The 26,497-nt window shown below is 42.3% G+C and overlaps 1 protein-coding gene, 1 long non-coding RNA gene and 1 other non-coding gene across 6 annotated transcripts in view; 1 reads left to right on the plus strand and 2 right to left on the minus strand.

The window, feature by feature from the left end:
• GSAP (gamma-secretase activating protein) overlaps positions 1-1,722 on the minus strand; it is a 105,132-nt gene extending 103,410 nt beyond the window's left edge. For 2 of the 4 annotated variants that reach the window (XM_030932585.1, XM_030932582.1), the window contains exon 1: positions 1,523-1,722. In XM_030932585.1, the coding sequence (XP_030788445.1) occupies positions 1,523-1,631 (109 nt within the window). In that variant the 5' untranslated portion in view covers positions 1,632-1,722. The remainder of the gene's footprint in view (positions 1-1,522) is intronic. The other 2 variants (XM_030932584.1, XM_030932586.1) reach the window with 2 other exon arrangements.
• Positions 1,723-1,794: 72 nt separating this feature from the next.
• Positions 1,795-11,327, plus strand: LOC104680358. Its single transcript, XR_004057997.1, has 3 exons — positions 1,795-2,016; positions 10,548-10,593; positions 11,128-11,327. It is a non-coding gene; the product is annotated as an uncharacterized LOC104680358 (long non-coding RNA).
• Positions 9,585-9,690, minus strand: LOC115898497. The gene has a single exon (XR_004058222.1). It is a non-coding gene; the product is annotated as a small nucleolar RNA U13 (small nucleolar RNA).
• Positions 11,328-26,497: the final 15,170 nt, after the last annotated feature.

Genomic DNA, 26,497 nt, shown 5'->3' on the forward strand with positions numbered 1-26,497 from the left:
TGCAGACACCTGCCATTTAGCAAAATAAAGTGGGAGTCCAGAAAAAGGAGTACTTCGTGGTAAAAGACAGAGCTGCCTGTTGTATTTCAAAAAGTTAAGCCTTCAAAAACTTTTCAGACATTTGGGTTACTTTATTTTATTTATTTATTTATTTATTTATGAGATGGAGACTTACTCTGTTGCCCAGGCTGGAGTGCAGTGGCGCGATCTCAGCTCACTGTAACCTCTGCCTCTCAGGTTCAAGCGATTCTTCTGCCTCAGCCCTCCCGAGTAGCTGGGATTACAGGCGCGTGCCACCACGCCCAGCTAATTTTTGCATAAAATTCTTCCTTGATCACCCTCCCCACCTCGAAAAAAAGTAAAGCCTTACTAATCATGACACTAATGCAAACTCAATGCATACGCTACTCAAACATATAACTCCTTATTTGGAACTAATAACATTCCAAGCCAAGGAAACCTACAAATAACTCCGCTATGGTCACAGGAGACTGTGAAGATACAAGATTGCAACTTGATATATAACTTACATCAAGAAAAATTTCACCAGCATTTAGGGAAAGGAGTTGTATATGTGGGTCATTTAATATCCACTTCCGAAAAACCCCCTTCCAAATTTACCGAAGTGGACAACGCCCTACACGCAAGGTGAGACCCACAGGCATCGCTGCTTTGAAGCTGCATGTAAGCTCTGAAGGTCCAACATTTACAGAAGACTTTAAAAACTTTGTGAGAAATCACAACGTTCTCCTTCTTTAAAGTAGATCAGTGCTGGGAAGGCTCAAAAGTCACTTTCACTCCCTTACCGAATCATCAAAAAGCCCCGAGATGGCTGGACCGGGAGCCGAGCACCTCGCGCGCAGCCCCAGCCTGCACAGGTGCGGAGCTCGGGGGCGCCTGGGGGCTCTCGCTCCGCAGCCCGCAGCCCGGAGGCGGCCCCTGCCCTCTCGCGCCTCTAGCGCCGAGCCCCGTGTCCCCTGAGCCACGGACACGGTTCAACAGAGGCAGAAACACGTCTCGCAAATGTGGGGACAAACTGTTTCACTCGTAGGTATAGCGTGGTTTCCTTGGTGCTCACGGATTCTTTCTCAAAACGTGAAGCTTCCAGGAGCACCCCTGTCTCGGCAAAGCCCCTGCGCGGCCGATGAACCCCCCGGGAGGTGAGATGCGACCGCTGAGCTGAGCACGACCCTCTGCCCTCGCCGTGAGGTGATGCTGAGGGACCCGCCAGCGTCCCGGCCCCTCGGCCAAGGGAGAATTCCCGCGGGCCGGCAGCGAGCCAGGCGCCTAAGGCCCCGCCGCCACCTGGCCCGGGCTCTGCCCCCAGACCTTCCGCCGTGGCTGGGTGAGGGTGGCAAAGCCAAGAGTCCTCTGAGGAGGGGAGCGGCGCCCTCGCACCAGCCTCCACAGGGCGGCAGGGCCCCGAGTTGCTCCCCGCCGGGTCCGAGCCCGGGGACTATGAGGGACTCCCCTCATAGTCCACTCCCCGCCCCCACCCCGCCCCGACGCGCGCCTCCAGCACCTGCGCCGCCGCTTCCGGCCCCGCTGGCCTCGGACGCCGCCCGCTGCGCCCGCAGCCACGGGAGCACGTCCTTCCCGAGGTCGAAGTCGGCGACCAGGCGGAGAGCCATCGCCTGGACACGGCCACCGGGCGGCTCTGGGGCCCCGCGCCGCGGGCATTCCCGGCCCTGCGTGGCCGCCTAGCCCTAGCGTCCCCGCGCCCGCCCTCTCCTTCCTCTCCCCCGCCCCCCGCTGCTTTCGGTTCCGCGGCGCCCTGGCCTGAGAAGCCCCGGCACCACCTCCTCCTGGCCCGCGGCCCTCAGCCGCCGGCGGCCCGCACCTGCCCCGGAACCGGGCAAGGCGGGTAGGGGTGGGGCGGGGAGGACCGGGCGCCAGGACCAGGCCCGCCGGGAGGCCACCGCGCGCACCCTCGGGGCCGAGGATAGAGGGCGCAAGGACGTGGGCGCTTCAGGGCCCTGGCGAGGCCGCTAGCCCGGTGGCTTCCAAACCTGGAGGGTAGGCCTATTTTCTTTATTCCCCGAGTGACTCAACTGTGCAGCAAAGTGTGGAAACCACTTGGCTTCAGAGAGCTGGCTCCCCTGGAGCAGTTCAGGGTCACCACAGAAGTAGGCCGTCTCTTAGGCCTATTCGCCCCAGCTTCGAGGTGGTGGTGCTTTATTAGTGTTATTAAGGTAATGAGTAGCAACTGGGAGCAGGTGACGAAGGTGATCCCATTGTAAGAGAAACGCTAAAAAGGGTTAATCCGCTTGATACAAACAGCGTTCTCTTTGTCTTTTAACTCCCTGCATTGGTTCGAGGAAGCTGAATTACCTAGGATTCCCCCTGCGGAGATGTCTTTAAAAAGTGCTCTCATTCTTACAGGGGCACCTGTCATCTTGGGTGCCTTCTCACCTCCTTCCTTCTCCCTACAAATAAGTTCAGTGTTTTCATAACCTCACCACTCCTCAGCGTTCTCTTCGTTCAGGTGCACACCACTGGTACACTTATTGGTTGGGTTACTACTAGATCCCATTCATCCTCAACATCGACGCCAGGTTATTACTCTCCTCCAAACCGGGCTTCCTCCTATCTCTGTGCAGAAGACCTTGAGTAACAGCTCACTGCCCCGAGACAATGTGTCTTCTCTTTACCAGAGACTTCACTCCTTTTCATTTAGAAGCTCAAGTCCAGGCTCACTTGGCTTAAGGAACTCCTGACTCCAGCCTCCTTCCTTACAGAAAAACCTCCAGGTCCTTCCAGCCTGGCCACAGAGCCTTCTCCTCCCAACAGCAGCCCACAGGGACCTCTCCAACCCTAACTTCCTAGGGTAACGTTGCTAGTGCATCTCATTTGATACAGTACTCCCTTGAGACATGAAAACTGAATCTTAAGTCTCCATGCAAACCCTCTGCCCTTTGCCTCCCACCAGGGGCTAACAGAGCACTCTGGAAGGTGCTCGACAATTACTGAAGAATGAGTGAATACAGTAATAAAGAATGCTTTTTCACATGTTTCCCGAAGTTAAGGTCTGAAAACTACTTGTATTGACGTCATCTGGGACACTGTTTTACAATGCAGACTCCTGGTCTCGAGTCTATACCTAGTCAAGACCCAGAAATGTGCATTTTACCCAGAGCCTCGGGTGATTCTTAGGCTAAGTTTGAAAACTACTCCAACTAAATGTAAAAGTCTTGAATTTTTCCCCCCTAGAGACATGTTAAGATAAATGCCTAATGAAGCTGCTAATATTGTCAGTGAATAAAAGGAAGACCACTGGAGCCCCCGAGGAGCTAATGCAACTACTATTTCATATCAAATAAGCTTGTTGCCTTTGTCATACAGGAATATTGTTTGCCAATTTTTTAAATTCAATACATTTCCATTGTTTTTATTTTTGCAGTTAACTTCTATTTTTGCCAGGCAGGACTGATTTTATAGTTAAGCAATGATGATATAAAAAATTCTCTTCAAATTAAGTGAAAAAGCCAATGTAAAGAAGGTGAGAAATAATAAGATAATAAAAGAAAGATGTGACCAAAGTCATGAGGGTGCTATAGGAAGGCACGTGTATCAGTTAGGATTAGATTCTCCAGAAGTTAATAAGAACTCAGATTAACAGTAAATTAAACTCACAAGTTTTATTCTGTCACCTATCTGGAGGTAGGCAGAATAAAGCTCTTAGGACAGGTTCCTGAATTTATGAGGGACCCAGGCTCCTTCCAGTTCTTTGCTCCACCTGATCTTGAGTGTACCCTTGTCCTCATGATCCAAGAGGGTTGCAGAAGCTTCAGCCTTCATGTCTGCATTCCAGAAATCACAATGGGAGAAGAGAAATAAAAAGAGGATGCTACCTCTCTTTTAAGGATACTTCCCAGAAGGTCTACACAACATTTCTATATATGTTTCACTCACCAGAATTTAGTCACATGGCCAAATGTGGCTTTCAAGGGAGGCAAAGAAACATACCTGGCCAATGATGTGCCCAGATAAAACTCAGGACAGTGTTACTAAAGAAGGTGGGGAAAGTAAATATTCAGAAGCAATTAGAGATCTCTGTCAGAGTATGATACCCAATTCTGGCCACTGAGTTGTAAGGAAACCTCTGCTATGACAGATTTCTCTATTCTTAAAACAAGAGACATGGGAAAAGATGGTCCCTTTCAGTCTTTAGATATTTTGGGGTCTGTATATGATTGCTGGAATTTCAGTCATCTAGCACACTGAAAATGGAGTCATTGGAGTCAGAAAGAGTCCAGAGAACTACAGAGAAGAGAAACCTTGGTATATTATTTTTGGAGCCATCCTCTGCCCTTTCTGATATTAGAGATGATGAATTTCCTATTATTTAAATGATATTGAGTCAGATTTTTACTTGCAACCAAGGGTTTCTATTTTAAGGAATGATCATTTCAAACTTTAGGACACAGGCCAAAGAGCACTATAATAATAGGTTTTTGCTTGAACACTTATTAGAGACATTCTATATTTTGTATTGTTTTATTAACATAAAGTGAAGTTATGTTGAGGGAGTAGGCTTACAGGAAAAAGCTCAAGCAAAAAGAGTTTGTTGCAAAGCCCTGATAACCTAAGGGCCTCTGGATTAGATCACCTGAAAGTCATTCTATGTATTATGTAAGCCAGTTTGAGTTTTCTGTTACTTGTGCCAAAAGCATCTTAAATCAGGGATTTTCAAACTTTAATGAGCATTCAAATCACCTAAGGATCTTGATAAAAGGTAGATTCTGATTCAGCAGGGTGAGGTGGTGCCAAAGAGTCTACATTTTAACAAGTTTCCAGGTCATGCCAAAGCTGCTGGTCCACAGATGATATTTTGAATAGCAACATTCTGCTACTTAATGTGAGGATCTTTCCACCTCGGTATTGCTGCCTTACTGTCCACCATAGAGAGGGCCGGGTGAGGATATGCATGGAAGGGCTAGCTTTGAAGATACACCAGAGCTAAAGGTCTGTATCTGGGGAGAAATCTAAAATGGAGGTAAATACTGATTCCAGAAGTTTGAACCATGCCATGGGTCACAAGTTCTAGTGGCAAGCCACAGAGAATCCGTAAGCTAAAGGGAGGAGATAAAGGTGCTTACACTATAGTAGATATGCAAGCACAAGGCAGGAAAAGAGGTGAAGCAGTGCAGTGAATCAGAATCTTCAAGGTGATGATTCTTGTGCACCCTGAAGTTTGGGAAGCGCTGGCGCTTTAAATGGGGGTTGTTTTCTTTCTTTCTCTTTGTGACTGGATTACTGAGTTTTAAACCTGTGTTGATTTGTTGCAGAGTAGAGACCTCACCAAGATGCAGTAGGCAAGGGGGTAGAGGAATATGAGTCCTCCAAAACATACTCTGTGCACAGCACAACACAGTGATCCTAATAAAATAAATGGGCATCCTAAAGCAAGGTGATCTACTTTACATACGTTCGCTAACTTTTCAGTGTTCTTCTTAGTATAATTTCAAGAACAGTATTAAAGATTTACACAAGAGAAGATGAAAACAGATGTGGTTTTTCTAGAGAATTTTTAAAACTACATAAGATGTTCAAGATGAATAATTCCCGAATCGCCAATTCCAAGTGCTGTTATAATACAGATGTCTTTGCAGTCATTTCATAGCAGTTTTTAATTCTGTCCTAAAAATGAAGCACATTGACACCCTACATATTTTCTTCATCTAACAGTTTTGTTTAGATGTGTTTTAAAATAGAAGATATAGTCCTATTTCTTAACAGTTACAAATGGAATTCCAAGGACTATCCCAACTCCTGTTAACAATAGTTTTCTGTGGGGAATGTAACTCAGTGAAGGTTGTTTTTTTATTTGTTTGTTAGGTTTTTTTTGTTTTGTTTTAACCTTAGGCACATGTTAGCTCTTCAATTTTAAAAACTAGCTTAATTTTTTAAAATGTATCTTCACTCTGATTTTGACTATAAAATTATTGTTCAGCCTTTAAGGGATCATCTTCTTGACAACTTCTGCTCATTTTTGTCCTGTGTAGTTGCATAGATGGCTACATGCTCAGGGCCATCATATATTGCTTGTTTTTTGTTTTGTTTTGTTTTGTTTTGAGACAGGGTCTCACTCAGTTGCCCAGGCTGGAGTGCACTGACACGACCTCGGCTCACTGCAACCTCCCGCCTCCCGGGTTCAAGCGATTCTCCTGCCTCAGCCACCTGAGTAGCTGGGGTTATGAGCACACACCACCATGCCCAATTAATTTTTGTATTTTTAGTAGAGACAGGGTTTTGCCATGTTGGTCAGGCTGGTCACAAACTCGTATATTGTTTTTGTTTTCTTAGAAAGCTGACACTGAGTTTAGCAATGATTAATAGAATAACTCTTTAAATCTGCTTGGCTATTATTTATGATGTTAGAGTGAAAGTACTCATCCTGAAATTTGTTGAAAAGAACTAGCCGGGCAAGGTGGCGGGCGCCTGTAGTCCCAGCTACTCGGGAGGCTAAGGCAGGAGAATGGCGTAAACCCGGGAGGCGGAGCTTGCAGTGAGCTGAGATCTGGCCACTGCACTCCAGTCCGGGCGACAGAGCGAGACTCTGCCTCAAAAAAAAAAAAAGAAAAGAAGACTGACACAGATTTTTTTAAGGAAATGTTCTATGGAATGATAGCCCTATGACTTGGCAGTAAATAAAGAACTGCCATTTAACAAGATGGGCTAGACGACAGTTCAAGTATTCTAAAGGAACTATATCTGATTTAATCAAAGGAACAGGGAAGAATTTAGGTGACAATAGAGTACTAAACACTTCTGAGAGCAAGAATGCTTCACCAAGTTCCTTTTAAAGTTTTGTTGATGAACAAATATTAACTGTATGGAATTACTATATCTCAAATAGAACAATGGAATGTACAAAATATGAAGAGATCAGCTGAGAAATATATAATCATATGAAAGTTATGTTACCATCTATAACTCATTTCATAGAATAAATGAATACATGGATTTTAGTATCATTTGTAATGACCAAGAAGGAAAGGATATTATATTCTGTTATCAGTCAGAAAACACTCCATTTTAAGTGGCTTGATTCTTCTCTTATTGAAACTGTATCATTTTCAAACAGAAACTTAATCTTGTGATTTCCACATAAATGTTCTTCCCCTTTCCTCCTTTTCCTTCCTACTTTTCACCCTTTATTCCTTCCCCTTCCCCTTCTAAACAATTCCATCCTAAAACTACCAGAGTAGACAAAGAAAAGCAAGCCTCTGCATAGGGGTTTGGAGCAAGGTGTTGACCAAAATTTGGATGTCAGAACTCAAGCAGGGAGAAGAGGTTATCCTTGGGGGATGGTGTGGGGACTAGGGAATGGTCACCCAGCATGAGATGTCAGAGTCTAAGTAGAGTGAGAAGGGTGTCCATGTGGGCCGTGTGGGTGGATCAGTGGGCAAGGAGTGGTTTTTCAGCCTGGGGTATCAAATTTCACATGGCTTAGGGCATCTGCCAAGGAGGGGAGTGGCAGCTAAGATGAGGTTGAATGATTTAAGAGAATGTATTAAGAATAATGTGACCCATGTTTCTCACTGGCAGGCAAAAGAGTCACAAAAAAGAAAAAAAAAAAGCTGTAGTGTTGGATTGGAATTATAAGTATTGGGTAAACATAGTTTTTATTTATTTTTTATTTATTTATTTATTTTTGAGACGGAGTCTCGCTCTGTCTCCAGGCTGTAGTACAGTGGCGTGATCTCGGTGCACTACAACCTCTACCTCCCGGGTTCAAGCGATTCTCCTGCCTCAGCTTCCTGAGTAGTGGGGACTACAGGCATGCGCCACCACACCTGGCTAATTTTTGTATTTTTACTAGAGACAGGGTTTCACCATGTTGGCCAGGATGGTCTCGATCTCTTGACCTCATGATCCGCCCACCTCGGCCTCCCAAAGTGCTGGGATTACAAGTGTGAGCCACCATGCCCAGCCAACATAGTTTTTAATACATAGATGATGATAGGGAGATAGAGGGGTAGATATCATAATGAATATGCATATGCATATATGCACATACATGCATATATTCTCTAGTTCTGTCCTCTGAACATCGGGGAGCAACAATGCCCCTATATCAATCAACACACCCCCCTGGCACAAAGAAAGATGAACCTGGAACACCTTCTAGTGCCAGAAAACAAGAACATGCTGAAAGAACCATGAGGACATGTCAGAAGGACACAGGAGCCAGAGTGAATGAAACCCCTGTTGCAAAAATTATAACAGTGAGAAAATTATGACAATGAAAGAGATCTGACCTAACTGACTCCATCTTGCTTCCAACCTGCAAGCTGTCGTTGTTGATTCCTGGATGTAGGCCAAACTAACTTTGGGAGGAATTTTAACTTTGAAACAAAGATGATAACAGCCTTTTCCCAAAACATACCCCCTTCTTGCCTGGGGACCACACTGCTTTGGTAGGACTCACAAGTTAGATACAAGATCAGAAATTATGGTTTAAGAGTCATGCAGCCAGAAACCCCAAGATCGCTAACCTCCCCAATTTTTCTTATAGATAACATCAATATTATAAAACCCAATATTGGTGTTTGAAGTCTTTTTCAGACCTTGTACTCCATGGATCAGCTGGTCCCACCCAGATCAATAAACTGGCTCATCTGGTCTTATGGCCCCCAACCAGGAACTGACTCTGCACAAGAGGACTCCCTATGATTTCATCCCACCTGACCAATCAGCACTCCCCACTCCCTGTCCCCAGACCCGCCAAATTATCCCTAAAAACCCAATTTTCAGGGAGACTGATTTGAGTAATAATAAAACTTTGGTTTCCTGTTCAGCCAGCTCTGCCTGGGTTAAACTCTTTATTGCAATTCCTATGTCTTGATAAATCAGCTCTATCTGGGAAGGGCAAAATGAACCCATTGGGCAGTTACATGAAGGAGCTTCCAACGGGCCAGATCTGGGACAATTTGAACATCAAAATACACAATGACAATAAAGAAGTATAACCTATTAAAACAGGAAACCATAAGTCCATAGGAATATAGATACATATATATGTATATGCATATATCTATATATACAGATATGTATATATTAAAATATATATTAAAATACATGTAATATATGTATTAAAAATACATATATATACACATTGAAAGTTTGAGGAAGAGGATATCTAGTTTCCAAATACTATCCCACAAAATACTTATTAAGCCTGCTATTTATCACTTTAATTAAGTGAACATCATCAGTGATAGGACAAATGGAAATTGTAGGATACAACCACTTCCAGAAATGAATAACCTTAATCTAATCATGAGGAAACAGCAGACAAAACCAACTGAAGGGCATTCTACAAAATAACTGAACTGTAATCTTTTAAAGTGTCGAGGTCATGAAAGCCACTGAAAGACTGAGGAACTGTTCCAGAAAGGAGACTAAAGAGACATGGCAGCCAAATGTTCTACATAATCCTGTCCTGGAATCTTTTCCTACAAAGGAAGAGGTCTGAGGATTAGGTGGTAGTACTGAATCAAGGTTAATTCCCTGATTTTGATGTTTGTACTGTGGTTATATAGGAGAATGTTCTTTTTTTTTTGTAAATAGTTTTTTCATGTCAGATGGGTAATGTCCCAACATTGTACCAAGATTCGAGGGTGGCACATGTCACATGTGAGCACGTGAACACCCAATCATCATGCTTATGAACTATGAAAGGATCAGAGAATATTCCTGTTTGTACAAAATACATCCTAAATTATCTGGGAGTAATGGGACATCAGATCAGCAGTTACTCTAAAATAGTTCAGAAAAAAATGTTTCCTATATTGAACTCCCAACTTTTCTGTAAGTTTGTGATTGTTTCAAAATGGAAAAACAAAAATTTTTTTTTTGAGACAGTGTCTCTGTCTGTCAGCCAGGCTGGAGTGCAGTGACATGATCACAGCTAACTGCAACCTCTACTTCCTGGGCTCAAGCAATTTTCCCACCTCAGCCTTCAGAGTAGTTAGGACTACAGGTGTGTACCATCATACTCAGATAATTTTTAAATTTTTTTGTAGAGACAGGGTCTCACTATCTTGGCAAGCTAGTCTTGAACTCCTGAGCTCAACTGATCCTCCCACCAGGTCCTCACAAAGTGTTGGAATTACAGGCAAGAGCCACCATGCCTGGCCTGAAATAAATATATATATACTTTTTTTTTTTTGAGATGGAGTCTCACCCTGTCGCCCAGGCTGGAGTGCAGTGGCACAATCTTGGCTCGCTGCACCCTCCGCCTCCCGGGTTCAAGCAATTCTCCTGCCTCAGCCTCCTGAGTAGCTGGGACTACAGGCACGTGCCACCGTGTCTGGTTAATTTTTTGTAATTTTAGTAGAGACAGGGTTTCACCGTGTTAGCCAAGATGGTCTCGATCTCCTGACCTCGCAATTCCCCTGCCTCAACCTCCCAAAGTGCTGGGATTACAGGCGTGAGCTACCGGGCCCGGCCAAAAAATATTTTTAAAAATCATAAATGTTATCAGAAGGACTGGTATTTCTGAAGTCTCATGAAGTTTTTTTCTTTTTCCCCCACATAAGGAACTATCATCTCCTATCGTGCTGTAGGCAAACTTTAGTGACATGGGTAAGTTTGATTTAAAACACTGAATTAAAAGATGCAAGGGCTTTACATTAGATTGCATTTCCCCCCACCGTACTGCAAACCCCTAATGAAATTAACCCCATTTATTGGCCTTGTGTTGTATGAATTTAATTCTCCAAAACTGGCTGAAATAAGCCATAGTCAAATAACAGGAAAAGCTTAATGAAAAATGTTATTTTTACCTTTTAAATGACTATCCTTTCCTCTATAATAAGAAACTGCCATTAACTGGTCTCAGGAAAAAAATTACTAAAATCAAACGTTTTTTGCAAAATAATCATATGACTTAATTGCACAGGGAAATTGATGACAAGGAATAAATAATATCTATTACAGAAATATTTTCATTGAAATATACACATTGACCTCCTGAAATCCTTTGTGAATTTCATGAGTAGCACTTAGCCATTTTAAAAGAAATGTATGACAGATATTTGTGTGTGTGGCAGATTTTTAATGTCCAACTGCCATGTGTTCTGTACATAGATTTTTTTTTCCTCAAATTTCTAAACACAGTGGAAGCCACCAAAAAGAATATCTGAAGCAATTCATTAAAATCTTGGCAGCCAGACCCCAGCTCCCGCTTTCCCTGAAAGCTCCCTTTAATGAAGCTGAACCCTGTCCCAGCAATTCCCTCCACAGAAGACCTACTGTCACCACCTCTGAAGAGGCTAATTCCTGGAGGAACCAAGTCAGCCAATCGAGAGTCCTGAATAAGCAAGAACTAAGTAAATAAATTACCATTTCGAAAGTGGTGGATTAGTGTGCTCTTTTAAATGCCCCCTAGGAAAATAAATTTGATTAAAATTAAATATTTTGTTGTAAGATGTAATGCTCTAATTCAGGGGATTCTGGTGTCCCTCTGGAGAGTGTCAGTTGTTGGGGGAGGAGGGAAATGCCAGCTGTCCTATGGCTGTTGAATCATAAGAGCTTATTTTCTTTGATAGGATTTTACTTTGAAAATATGTTGTAGGTGATCATAAACGAAGGATGTGTCTCCTTGCTAAGAACGTTACATCTTTCTGCATTTTTCACCTGTTTGTGGCTCTGCATGTCGTTTTTTTTCACTGCTGTTCCCTCCAGCCGGCTTTGATAATGAGGGCTGGGAAATTTTTCCTGATTCCAGTGCTCCACGGGAGCCTCTTCCCTCCCTCCGGTCTCCTCCCAGTGGCTATCTCTTTGGTGTCTTTGTTCTCAGCACAAAATAGTCCCTGCTAGCATTGATCAAAGTTCTGTGAATACACACTGACTCATTAGCTACTTAAAGATCTTCGTTAAGCAGCTTCTTCTTTAAAATTTCAATCGTGGTTTATTTTTTATTTATCTTAGCATGAATCACAATATACAAAAGAAACCTGACTTAACATGGGGTATAAAAGAATTACCATATCATAGAAAATTGTTTTGAAAAAGATTTTACTGCGCAAAAAAAAAAAAAAAGTAAACCTCTGAACCTTTCTTTACATGAATGCTAATAATACAGACAACTTTAGAGAAATTGAAACTAGCCCAGCCTGTTCGAAAGGGGATCCAAGCATTCATCACCCAAACGGCCACAGCTCAGCCCTCTTAAAACCCATTGTTTTCTGAAAATAATCTGTAGAAGTATTGAGATTCGCAGGTAATCTTTTAAACATTTTATGAAGGATTCCATTCGTTTCCCTCTTATGTTTAATTTTTTGAACTATGTTTAATTTAAACTGTCTTCATTCTCAAAAATCTATATCTTTACCAGATTTTAAAAGAGACTACCTCCTCCACCACAGAATTTTTCTTTAAAAAGACAATCAGCATGTTTATCTTTTTAGTCAAGATCCATCTCTGGGTCTGCTGGAAGAAAGACTATGAAGACAAATTAGAGCCCATGGGAAAGCGATACCTCTGTCCCCTGCGTGGAAGCAGCATGCCATCAGAATGCTTAGTATTAATCGCAACTTGAACCCCGTAATGTGTCACCTTTCTCCTCAGGGCCTCCAGCTTTCCAAATGTCCATCTAATCTGTGTCCACCCCCGGGAGCAGATAGTACAGTTTCCCGTCCGGGTGTTCTTTGATAGTATCAAAACTTTGTCACTTAAGAAAAGCCTGATATTTACACCAGGTTGGCCAAATGCTCGGCTGAGTCTCAAGAGGGTAAAGAATTTCAGGCATTAAAAAAAGAAAAGAAAAGAAAAGAAAAAAGGCCAGCAATAGAGTCATGTATTTAGTACTTGACTCAGAGTTAAGAGGCCTGGATTCTTGAAGCGGCCCTGGCATGAACAGGCTCCGAGACTTTAGGCAAGTTGCTTAACTTCTCTGAACTTGGTTTTCTAGTTTGTAAAATAAAAGAAGTTGAACTATGATCCCCAAGGCCCCTTTTGCTTATCAACAGTGCTGATTCTTAACTATAGTAGCAATAAGATCATCAAATTCACTTCCCAATCCCTGTCACCAAGTTCATATGCAGAGACAGAAACGGGCTTAGGAGAAAACTGCAACCTAGTAACCAAGGAAACATGAAAATGTTAACAGTGAAAGATATCCTGTGTAGCAAATTCTACAAAGTAAACCAGGAAAATAGAATTAAGGATTAAGAAATAGGCCGGGCGCAGTGGCTCACGCCTATAATCCCAGCACTTTGGAAGGCTGAGACAGGAGGTCAAGAGATCGAGACCATCCTGGCCAACAAGGTGAAACCATATCTCTACTAAAAACATAAAAATTAGCTGGGTGTGTTGGCGGGCGCCTGTAGTCCCAGCTACTTGGGAGGCTGAGGTAGGAGAATTGCTTGAACCCAGGAGCTAGAGGTTGCAGTGAGCCAAGATTGTACCACTGCACTCCAGCCCGGTGACAAAACAAGACTCCGTCTCAAAAAAAAAAAAAAAAAAAAAAAAAAGAGAAAAGGAAAAACAAAAGAAATAGTATGGAGAGTTTTCAGAAACTCTCTTCTACTCCCCAGCTCACCCTCAAAAATCAAATTGTAAGTTTCCCCACAGATCACTGGAAAAAATGCTTGATAGTTCTCTGGGGGTAAACTCTTCTATTCGATCTAAGATTCAGCTCGTGTTAACTTTTGCTTCAAATGTCTTAGTCAAGATTGCTTTTACTGTTAGAAAAATCCGAACTCCTTACATACTGATTATATGCAATCTAGATAAGCCAAGCCTTCCACCCTCTGTCTGCCATTCAGAATCTCTTTCATGTATGTAGCTGAATAGTAATCTCATAAAATAATATTGGAATGAATAAAGACCCAGATGTCTCAGGTCATTCCATCCACGCAGTTTCCTCTTTCTCCTTCCTATATTTACGTATTAATTTTAAGTCACGGGTGAAAATTAAAGCCTGCTCTCTCCCAGTCTCTCTTTGATATTGCAAAGAAATGTTACAAAGCTTCCTAAGGGAAGGTTTCTTGCAGGAAATAGTGACTCCAAGTATGATTAGTCCCCAAATCTGCCTGCTAGGCTGAGTGAAGAGGACTGAAATGCTCTGTGGGTCACAAGGTCATAAACCTCAGGAAGCTGGCCACACTGTCAGGCATTCTCCGCCAAGGACTGGGGGATGTGGGTTCCTATTAGAAGCCAGGTCACCACCAGCTGAAATTGAAACATACATCATAGTCACATCCTGTTTAAGAGAAAGCCAACTTCTGTTTCCTGGAATTGCTTTTTATCTGAGGAGAGGGAGTGATTGGGGTGTAGTTAAGGGTAGCTAAGGTGCAGCTCATCCCTTGGAATGGGAAGCACGCAGGTTAACGGGGGATGTTGGGGACTGCCCTGGAGCATCTTGTCTCTCAACCATCTCTAGCACATTTCTCACCCTCCCTTGTTCACCTCTCCCAAGTTCATGAGTGAGCATTCTGGGCACAGGGAGGTCAAGAGGCAAAGAGGGGAAAGTAGTGGGAAGGGTAGGTGAGATGAGAGATGGTAATGATAGGGATCAAATCCTTTTTAGGCCTCCTGTCCCTTGTTTTTCCATCTTGGAGAAAAGCTCAAGCTCCAAAATTGAGGGCTACAAGAGCAACAGAGAGAAGCTTTGTTTTCATGACTGGCACAAAATATGAACCACAAGTTAGAATATCTCCTATTTGAGCATTTTATCTGGAATGAGCTCTGAATCCCAGAGGAGGAGTTTCTCCTCCAAAATACAAGTCCTGAACTGGCTCGGAAAGAGAAGCACCCTCTAATGAGTTGGTGGGATAAGCTTTGTGCTCTTTGTGATCAGCCACTCCCCATACAGCCCATAGGCTGGCCAGCCCATCCCAACCTTGCTATCACCCTATGGAATGTCAATTCTAAAAGGCACCTGTATAGAGGGCTTGTTAAAACACTGATTGATGGGCTCGACCCCACAGCTTCTGATTTGCGTCTCTAACAAGTTCCCACGTGATGCTGATGTTGCTGGTCTGGGGAACCACACTTGAGAACCACTAGCCCAGCACATAATAGGCATTTAACAAACATTTGTTGTTCATCTTCACAATGGGAAGTCAAGGATGAGTGCTGTGGAACCAAAGAAAATAGGAATCATCTCATTCTGGATCTCTGAGTTTATAAGTATTTGTGTATGTTTCCTGTTTCCCATACTGCTCATGCAATTTTAGCTATTTTCAGGAAACAGCTGTTGCTTTCCACCTTGAAAGACAATGAAAACTTAATAATAGGTAAAATGATATTTTGGAAGAAACTGATGTACCTTATATATCTGGAACAGCCTTGCCTCTTACATAATTGACAGTAGACATTGTAGGGATTATGTAAATTGACTTGATTTTCTTTTAAATCTTTAGGAAGGCTTATCAATTAAAGAGGTCTAAGTAACTTGCCAAGCTTTACACAAAAACTTTTTTTTGGTCAGAAACATACATTTCTGACCTGAATTTCTTTTTTTTTCCTGACTGAAGTGATCACTTTTGATCATAAGTCAGAAAAATATTGGGGCAATGTGGGGTTTAGGATTGCTGCTTACTTCATGCCATTTCTTCAGCCCATCTCCTTCAGCTTCAAGGCTGAACACAAATGAGTTAAATGGAAATGGATTACTTAAAACCTACATTTGTGGCTCATTTTCCATTCACCAAACTCTCTTCTTCTTCCTCTTAGACATACACATTTTGGGAAAACCTTACAGAGCATGAAGAGCCAGCTCTTTCTATTTTTTTTTTTTTTTTTTTTGAGACAGTCTTGCTCTAATCTGTCTGTCACCCAGGCTGGAGTGCAGTGCAGTGGCGGGATGTCAGCTCACGACAACATCCGCCTCTCAGGTTCAAATGATTCTTGTGCCTCAGTCTCCCCAGTAGCTGGGATTATGGGCGCACCCCACCACGCCCGGCTAATTTTTGTATTTTTAGTAGAGATGGGGTTTTGCCACGTTGGCCAGGCTGATCTCAAACTCCTGGCTTCAAGTGATCCGCCCGCCTCGGCCTCCCAAAGTGCTGGGATTACAGACCTGAGCCACCGTGCCCGGCAGAGCCAGCTTTTATTTAATGAAACTGAATAATGCATATTCATCAACATATCGATAACTGGAATTAAGATTTGCAAGGACCACTGCAACGACAATATATATTCTTGCAACTATACTTCTCCATGCTCAAAAAGCTTTATAGGCTTTCAAAGTGAATGTCTGTAACATCCCTCTGAGGTAAATGAGGAACCGGTGTAATTATCTTCTCTTCACAGATGGACAGGCAGATACAAAGGAATGGACTGAATCAGCCAGGAAGGGAATCAAGCTAAGGACCCAAATAATTCTAATACAATCTGCCTGTCTTCTCAGTGCTGCTTTCCTTTGATGCATGAAAATCTGTGTTGTGGGAAACTCTGAAGGCATTGTTTTTGTATTCTTCAGTGATGTAAGAAACAAAACTCTGTATGACCATCTAAAGAGAGGAAGTGATGGGACTGGTAAATATGGGTGGCAGCAGGGCAAGTCTATAAAAACCAAATTTAATTTTGCTGGATAATATGATCAAGGCCCTTCAAGGCTGGATTCCATCAGCATCTGATCAGCCAGCAGCATGCTGTTATTTACATAAAAGCAGGCAGAGAAGGGGTAATATTAAACTAATAGACATTATCGTATGGCTACAAACCTCTAAAACAATTCAACATTTGGGAAGTACTAAGCAACTGGAAATTTTTTCAATGACAATAGTTTTCAGTGCAACAGGCTTAGAAATCTGCTGTCTGGCCAGAAGCCAGATTGCCGACACAAAACAGTAGAGCCACAGACCCCAGTAAGGGGAGAATAACAGCAGCCCCAAAACTGGCACTACTAACCCTGTTTTGTATGATGCTATTTTGTTAAGAAGAAATTCATACTACAAAAACAGGGTCGTTTAGGAATTATAAATTTGAACGATCTCACCTTTTAAGCAATGGACACATTGACAGGGTCATCAACCAGAAGGCCTGGAAGAGTCTCTACACTGCTGCCTTCTGCCAGGCGCCTCCACATACCCCAGCATCTGAGGTTGTCTGGCAGCAAAAGCCCCAACTTACCAGAGGCCTCATTATTCCTGTCCCTCAGACACAGTAACTTCTTCAAGGCCAGTGACCTCCATGAAAACTCCCCTGCCCAGATGCCTCCATCCCAGAGATCGTGAGACTGCAGGAAATGAAAGGCTGCAGCAGGGAGAGGCCTCAAAATACAATGGTTTGGGGTTTTCCTTTTCTGTAATACTGTTCTTTACCAAGTGGAGTACTTTGAAGTGCAGAATTCAATTCAAGGATAGGACAGAAATATGCAAAATTCTTGAGAGAGCCAGAGATTATAATATGGGTAAACTGCTATTCTAAAAGGTATTAGGGTCCAGGCACGGTGGCTCATGCCTGTAATCCCAACACTTTGGGAGGCTGAGGTGGGTGGATCACTTGAGTCCAGGAGTTTGAGACCAGCCTGGGCAATATGGTGAAACCCATCTCTACAAAACTACAATAAATGAGCCCAGCGGGGTGGTGTGGGCCTGTAGTCCCAGCTACTCGGGAGGCTGAGGTGGGAGGATTGCTTGAGCCTGGGAGACAGAGATGGCAGTGAGCCCAGATCACGCCACTCCTCTCCAGCCTGGGCAAAAGAGTGAGACCCTGTCTCAAAAGTTAAAAATTAAAAAATAATAAAAAGTATTAGCCTTAAAATTCAAACAATAAAAATAAAGGAAGGGTCTTATCTATGCAGTTCCTTCTAATATTTTGAGGTGGATAAGATAACATAATACATACACAACTACCTACGAAGACTGATTATGTAAAGATATAAATAGGTATTTAGAGGGAGGAGTCACTGTTCTAATAAAATAAAACTTACAGCTTAATCAGACACATCTGATGTTATACTTAGTTATTTGTGTTACATGGTAATAAGCTAGAGCAATAAGGAGATCACAGAAATGACTGGAATTAGGGCTATTTTACACTGCTTTAGGTTTTTTCAGGAGTTTTGTTGTTGTTGTTACCTTGATAGTTGAGAATCTTTACACCAGCAATATTATTAGTCCATCAATCAATATTACCAGCTTTCCATAATACCATAAATTTTTTTGATTATCATCATTCACACAGATATATTCACACTGGGGGGTGGGGAAAAACAGGACTGAATCCAATTTCTTTTCACCCAGAGATTTCCTTGTTCCTCCCCCACAACTTCTGTCCATGTGCCTCACGTGTCTTCATTCTGCCAGCTCTCACTATGTATGTTAGCAATTTTTCTTAAAGTTGTCAGGTCAAAAAAAATCATCTAAAGAAAAAACAGGCCAGGCGCAGTGGCTCATGCCTGTAATCCCAACACTTTGGGAGGCCCGGGTGGGCAGATCACGAGGTGAAGAGTTCGAGACCAGCCTGGCCAATATGATGAAACCCCGTCTCTACTAAAAATACAAAAATCAGATAGGCATGGTGGCGCACGCCTGTAGTCCTAGCTACATGGCAGGCTGAGGCAGAAGAATCCCTTCAACCCAGGAGGTGGAGGTTGTGGTGAGCCGAGATCGTGACACTGCACTCCAGCCTGGGCGACAGAGCAGGACTCAGTCTCAAAAAAAAAAAAAAAAAAAAGAAAGAAAGAAAGAAAAGAGAAAACAAACAGAAAACTTTCAGGGCAATTCAATTAGCTAAATCCGAATCTCCGAGAGAAAGGCTTAGAATCTGTATATTTAACAGGCAGCACAGGTAGTTCTTATTAAGTGAGTTTGGGCAATACGCTATTATAGGGTCCGTATTTTCCCAGTCAAAATCAGAGCTCATGGATTTTTTTTAAACTGGTTAGTGAACTTATTTACAAAACAATCTCCTAAGATATACTTACCTCAAATACTTTTATAAATGAGATGGAATACAAATACATGGTTTAAAATGATAGATATTAAATTGCATTTTGGCATATTTTATAAAATTTCCTTTTTTTCCCAGAAGACGGCGGCTGGGTGCAGTGGCTCATGCCTGTAATCCCAGCACTTTGGGAGGCCGAGACGGGCGGATCGCAAGGTCAGAAGATCGAGACCATCCTGGTCAGGAGATCAAGACCATCCTGGCTAACACGGTGAAACCCTGTCTCTACTAAAAATACAAACAATTAGCCGTGGCGGCAGGCGCCTGTAGTCCCAGCTACTCGGAAGGCTGAGGCAGGAGAATGGCGTGAACCCGGGAGGCGGAGCTTGCAGTGAGCTGAGATCGCGCCACTGCACTCCAGCCTGGGCGACAGAGCGAGACTCCGTCTCAAAAAAAGAAAGAAAAGTAAAAGCTGGCTGTACCCTAAATGAGAACCATCTTGAATGTATGGCCCCTTTCTGGCCTCGAGTTCTGAAGCATCAGAACTCCCCAGGGGAGCTGGATACTAATAGGGGAGACAGTCAATCCTGAGCAAGGGGGTGTGGGGCTGGGGGCATGACAGGGAAGAGCAGGCCAGAACGGTGGCACAGAAAAAAGGATAGGAGAATAAAAACAGATTGGATCCCAGGCATCTGAGAGGGAGAGGGATAAAACATGTCAAAATTAAGGAAGGGGCTAAGAATGTGTTGGTGGTAGTGGTGCAATCACCCCTAGGTATTCACCACCTTCCACAGAATATACACTCTGAAGTCGTGACGACTGTCATTTATCCAGTATACCCTTTGGATACAGAATAGGGTTAGAGAAGACAAACACCATGTCTTCAGTTTCTTAAGTTCCTTCCCTAAAAACAACCAAAGCAGACTTATTTTCAGAGCCACGTAAGACATAATTGGTTATCAAAAAAGCAAGATGGACTGTCCCCAAAGAAATATACATTCCCCTAGGAATGAAGAAAATATTCTTTATTATGTACTTGTTCTATGTTAAGTACTGTGGAAGGTACTCTGATGGGTGGGTCTGATATTAATTCCACAAATTCTTCTCAAGGATCTATCAGGTGCTAAGCACTGGATTAGGTACTAAGAATACAGAACAAGAAAGAGATGGTCTGTGCCTTCATGAAACTTACAATCTAGGGAAGACAGACATTTAAAATAAATACATATGAGATCTCAAGCGGCAATAAAAATAAAAATAACTAAAATAAACACATAAATGTGAGTTGTGTGGCGGGTTTAAAATGTGTAGCCATATCCCAGATGTGCTGGAATATACTTTTAACTTTTCTGATGGCATTCAACTTAACTCTTGCATCCCCTTTCTGCTAATGAAAGGAAAATTAACTCAATCTTGTCATTTGAAGATAACTTAGCCTCTTTCAGTATAAAATTAGTCGGTATTCAAAGTTCTCCTCTTCCTTCTTCTGTTTCTTTTTCATGAGGATGGCCCAATTTCCTCCAGAAAGCCTTAACTATCCTCCAGCATCAGGGCACGAGGGGCTTCTGTGGTGTGGTTGTCCACATGGCCCTTACTGGGTCACATTCATGCATCCACTGAGGTGCTGTTTATCACAAGTGGTATCTGGCATTCATTGCTGGTGTTCATGCTCCCTGCCATTGCTTCCAGCCCCAAAGTTCACACATGCCGCCTTTCCTGGTTCCATGGACACCTTGGCATTTTTCCACTACCCTCAAATCCCTCAGAACTCAGAACCTTTCAACAATTTCCCCACACTATCCTGGAATGTGCAGGGTTCTGTAACGCTGTCCTCGGCCCATCCGCATTTCAAACTTGAGATGCTCCTAAATAAGTGCAGTTATTATAGTTACCTCCCTTGATTTTGCCCCAACAGGAAACAGGGTGCCAGGGGCTTCTCTTCAGTATCTACTAGCATCTGTACTCTCACCTCTTCTGAATCTCTTCTTCCTATTTGGAGGACTGACCACACTATTAATACAACAAGCCTATGAAATGAAGAAATAGCCCAAACCTCAGTTAAGGGTGAGAATCAAGTAAAGAATGGCATACATATGGGATAACCTTGGCCCAGGAACCTAGTTCTTCTTCCCAGGGGAGGAGAAAAGAAGAGGGAAGAATTGAATTTGACTTGGTGCTTAGTCACAAGAGAAAAAGTTCCCATCTGGAAATGAATATCACAAATTATCAAATGTATATTTTCCTATTCCCAGCTGGAAACCATGCTTGTGGTGTTACACAGAACTCCTGGCCAGGCGCAGTGACTCACGCCTGTAATCCCAGCATTTTGGGAGGCCGAGGCGGGCAGATCATGAGGTCAGGAGATCGAGACCATCCTGGTTAACACAGTGAAACCCCGTCTCTACTAAAAAAAAAAAAAAAAAAAAAAAAAATTACAAAAAATTAGCTGGGCGTGGTGGCGGATGCCTGTAGTCCCAGCTACTGGGGAGGCTGAGGCAGGAGAATGGCATGAACTCAGGAGGCGGAGCTTGCAGTGAGCCGAGATCGCGTCACTGCACTCCAGCCTGGGCGAGACAGCAGGACTCCGTCTCAAAAAAAAAAAAAAAAACAAACAAACAAACAAACAAAAAAGAACTCCCTTGTGCTCAAAGTTACATTCATGCACTCCTGACTTTTCTAACTACAAAAATGTCAAAGTCTGCTACAGTTTCATCCTGACAATTTCTGGGAAGGAAAAGTAGAGGGTATTCTGAAAAGATACAGCAAGAGGTCCAGTTTAGATTAGAGAACAGGAAGGGACTGGCACAAGAGAGACAAACTTTCTCAGCCTGATAGCAGCTAACCCAGTCACAGTGCCCACAGGCAGCTGGGATCCACCAGAAATGCTGGTTTCTCCGACTTCCAGTTGTTATCACTAGTGTCCAAAATTAACCAGCAAAATTAAGTGAAATCTGATAATAATATGCATGAACATTTCCTTTAATGTTTCAAGCTGGCTTGTAACTACACCATGGGCATGAAAGCAGCAAAATCCAGACTGCAAGTAAAGCTATAGCTCAGAAATCTGTTTTCTTCAACAAATAAATTACAAGGAGAATAGAGAGAAGTAACATGTAGATCAAGGAGAAATCATCACAATGTGTGGCACTGGCGCCTGATTTTCTTTAAAGTAACTTTAAAGGTTGCTGTTTTTAAAACAATGGGAAAATTGAATACTGATGGCCTGTTTGATGATTGTATGGAATTTGCGTTACAATTTTGGGTATGATAATTAATGTTGTGGTTATGTTTTTCTGAAAGTTTTTTAATCTTCTAGAGAAATATGCTTCAACGACCAGGCACGGTGGCTCACGCCTGTAATCCCAGCACTTTGAGAGGCCAAGGTGGGCAGATTGCTCGACCTCAGGAGTTTGAGATCAGCCTGGCCAACATGGTGAAACTAAAAATACAAATATTAGGCCACCTCTTCTAAAAATACAAATATTAGGCCGGGTGTGGTGGCTCACGCCCGTAATCCTAGCACTTTGGGAGGCCGAGGTGGGCAGATTGCCTGAGTGCAGGAGTTTGAGACGAGCCTGGGCAACAACGGTGAAACCCTATCTCTACTAAAATACAAAAAATTAGCCAGGCGTGGCGGCGTGCACCTATAGTCCCAGCTACTTGGGAGGCTGAGGCAGGAAGATCACTTGAACCCAGGAGACGGAGGTTGCAGTGAGCTGAGATCACGCCATTGCACTCCAGCCTGGGCAACAGAGCAAGACACTGTCTCAAAAAAAAAAATTACAAATATTAGCCTTCATTGTGGCGGGTGCCTGTAATCCTAGGTACTCAGGAGGCTGAAGCAAGAGAATCGCTTGAACCTGGGAGGCGGAGGTTGCAGTGGGCAGAGATCGGCCGAGATCAGGTCACTGCACTCCAGCCTGGGCGACAGAGCGAGACTGTGTCTCGAAAAAAAAAAAAAAAGAGAGAGAGAGAATATGCTTCAAATATGTAAACATGAAATGATATGATGTCTGTAAGTTGCATCAAAATAATACCAATGACGGAGTGGATGAGGAGATGGATAGGAGAGGATTGGCCTCAGGTTGATGGATATTGGACTGAGTGGTGGCTACATAGGAATTAATTATGCTATTCTATCTACTTTTCTGTGTATTTAAAATCCACCACAATTAAAAATTAAAAAACAAAAAAGCCAAAAATAAAATCTGCCTTGTAATTCTCTTCATACATGACTATGTGAATAGACAAGTACCACTAGGCACGTTGTGCCAGTGGAAAATAGTTGTCATTTCTTTATGACTATGTATACATTTAGTCTTACATACACTTACTGCCTGTCATCAGTCCAGTGCCATTCAACGGACCTAGGTTCCCAGGTTCCGCTTTACTGCTTCCATATTTGTGTGTCTTCAAGCATGTAGTTCATGTTTCTCACTTTTAACTCTAAATGGTGATGTTGTCTGCTTTTGGGGTGGTATTGGGAGAACTGTTGATGGAACATATAAAGTAGTTTAGCAGGCTGGGCGCGGTGGCTCAAGACTGTAATCCCAGTACTTTGGGAGGCCGAGACGGGCGGATCACGGGGTCAGGAGATCGAGACCATCCTGGCTAACACGGTGAAACCCCGTCTCTACTCAAAAATACAAAAAACTAGCCGGGCGAGGTGGCGGGCGGCAGTAGTCCCAGCTACTCGGGAGGCTGAGGCAGGAGAATGGCGTAAACCCGGGGTCGGAGCTTGCAGTGAGCTGAGACCCGGCCACTGCACTCCAGCCTGGGCGGCAGAGCGAGACACTGTCTTAAAAAATAAATAAATAGGCCGGGCGCGGTGGCTCAAGCCTGTAATCCCAGCACTTTGGGAGGCCGAGACGGGCGGATCATGAGGTCAGGAGATCGAGACCATCCTGGCTAACACGGTGAAACCCCGTCTCTACTAAAAAATACAAAAAACTAGCCGGGCGATGTGGCGGGTGCCTGTAGTCCCAGCTACTCGGGAGGCTGAGGCAGGAGAATGGCGTAAACCCAGGAGGCGGAGCTTGCAGTGAGCTGAGATCCGGCCGCTGCACTCCAGCCTGGGCGGCAGAGCGAGACTCCATATCAAAATAAATAAATAAATAAATAAATAAATAAATAAATAAATAAATAAATAAAAATAAATAAAGTAGTTTAGCATTATGCAGTATACTAGAAGGATGTTAGGGACTAGGGCTGGTTTAACATCTGTTATTAGTTCTGGCTCAGCCATTGGTCGGTCATGTGAAGGTGCAAGTTGAACAGCTCCTTTAACTTGGTTAGTCCTCAGTTTCTTTACCTGTAAATGAAGTGCTGAGCCTGCTCTCCAAGGTCCTTTAGGCTCCAGTACTCCATGATTCATTAGATTTTATTACAGAATATTATAAAAGCTTATCATATAAAATACATTGCTTTTTTGCTCATAAAGAAGAACATGGTGTCTATATATATAGATAGCCTGAAGAGCATAAGTTAAATATATTTATTTTTGTTTTTATTTTGGTAGAAAGTGATTTTTAGTCTTCTATAAATAAAGAAAAGAGAATAAATAATATTTAACCACAAATGACAGTAAAAGTTCAGTTCATATCACACTGTAAGTTAATCAGGGTTATGACTATGATTTCAAGACTGTGAAATTATATGGGAACATAGAAATTAAATTATTCTTATTAATCTCCATAAACACTAGAAAAAAGTCAAGGAAACATTTTTTAAAATAAACCAACAACATAATGGTTAAAACTGAAAGAAATGATGACAGCAGCATTAACAATATTAATAATTGTGGTAGCAAATTTTTATTTCACTCTTGCTGTAATATAGTAAGCACTATTTTAAGCAGTTTGCATACATTCGACTTGTTTAATTTTCATAACGATCTTAGGAGCGGTTATTATTATTTTCTTCATCTCTAAAGTGAGGACCCTTGCCCAAAGTTAAAGAGTCAGTTTACCTGTAGGGTGTTCTGTGAGTATCAGGTAATATTTGTGAAGTAGTGTATATGAAAATGGTTTGTAAGCTGGACGTGGTAGCACGTACCTGTAGTCCCAGCTACCTGGGAGGCTAAGGCAGGAGGATCACTTGAGGCCAGGAGGTTGAGGCCATCATGAGCTATGATCGAATCTGTGAATAGCCACTGCAATCCAGCCGAGGCAACATAGCAGGACCATGTCCCTTAAAAAAAAAAAAAATGCTTTGTAAAGTGACAAACATTTTAAATGCCAAACAGATGTTATTAGAATTAGGCGGAAGTTTAAATGTTTTACATATGTTTAATAATATAAGATGAAAAAATAATAAAATATTTTTAAAACATTGGAAAATCTCATTGCAAAAAGAGACAAGACATGCCTAATGAAATAATAGACTAGGCAATGATCATCAATGGCAGCCAAGACAACTAGGCGAAAAGCCAAAGGCAAACTTTATAATGAATGCATCTGGCAAAAACTCTCAAACCCACTAATAAATGTTAACATCAAAAAGAGAGATGACCAGACATTATGCCTTCTGAGGGAGATACGCAACTGCACCCTTTGGTGAAAAACCAAAACCTGAATCTGATCAAGATCCTAGGAAATACTGGGGACAAAAGTACACGAAACTGTTGCACAAACTAGAGAAAAGAATCAGCCAAATCCAGAATATGAGAATCATTATAGGACAAATGTCCTTGTTTCTTCAACAAATAAATTCCGGGGCGGGGGGAAGGAGGGGAGAAAAGACTTATTGTTTTAAAAATATTTGAGAGTCATGTCTAAAATGTATTGTGTGTAGCCCTTCTTTGGATCTTTTCATTTTTAAGTTTCTTAATGGTGTTTTCTGAGTATTGTAAATCACTTTATTGGGGGTATGTTTGGCATACAAAATACTGTACATAATTAATGCATACAACTTGATGAGCTTGGAGATAAGTATACATCCGTGAAACCATCACCACAACCTATGCCATACACATATCCATCACCTCCAAAAGTTTCCTCCTGCCTTCCTTATTTATTTATTTAGAGTGTGTGAGTGTGTGTGTGTGTGTGTGTGAGAGAGAGAGAGAGATAAAAACACTTAGACCTTGTTTGGATCTTGATTTGAACAAACCAATTATTTAAAAAACTATGGGAAATTTAAGTACTAACTGGATTATTTAGTGATACTAAGGAATTATTGTTATTTTAAAGTGAGATATAGTAGTGTGGGGTATTTTTGGGCAAGGCCTTACCTATTGGTGTTACAAACAGACATATTTACATATGAAATAATGTATTTGTGTTTAGCTTCAAGAAATTTAGTGTGGGAAGGAAGTGAATATATAGATTTTAAAAGACTGGGCATGAGTCAATTATTGTTAAAGCTAGGTAATATGTGCATAAGATTTCATTATAATACCCTGTCCATTTTCATATATATGTTAATTTTTCTATAATAAAAAGACAAGAATATAAAGACAAGATGAAATGGTTAAAAATAGTCCATAGAAGCGGAAAAGAATATTATTATTTTGAAATTGAAGATACTGCAGCTAAATTTCACTTTCTGTAGGTGAAGTGAGAAATTGCATTGCAAAGTACTCTTTAAAAAAAGACAGAACCATTAGGGATTTGTCAATTTTGTTTCCCTTTCTTTGTTTAATTTA

This window comes from Rhinopithecus roxellana, chromosome 6 (assembly GCF_007565055.1).
Source record: "Rhinopithecus roxellana isolate Shanxi Qingling chromosome 6, ASM756505v1, whole genome shotgun sequence".
Taxonomy (NCBI): domain Eukaryota; kingdom Metazoa; phylum Chordata; class Mammalia; order Primates; family Cercopithecidae; genus Rhinopithecus; species Rhinopithecus roxellana.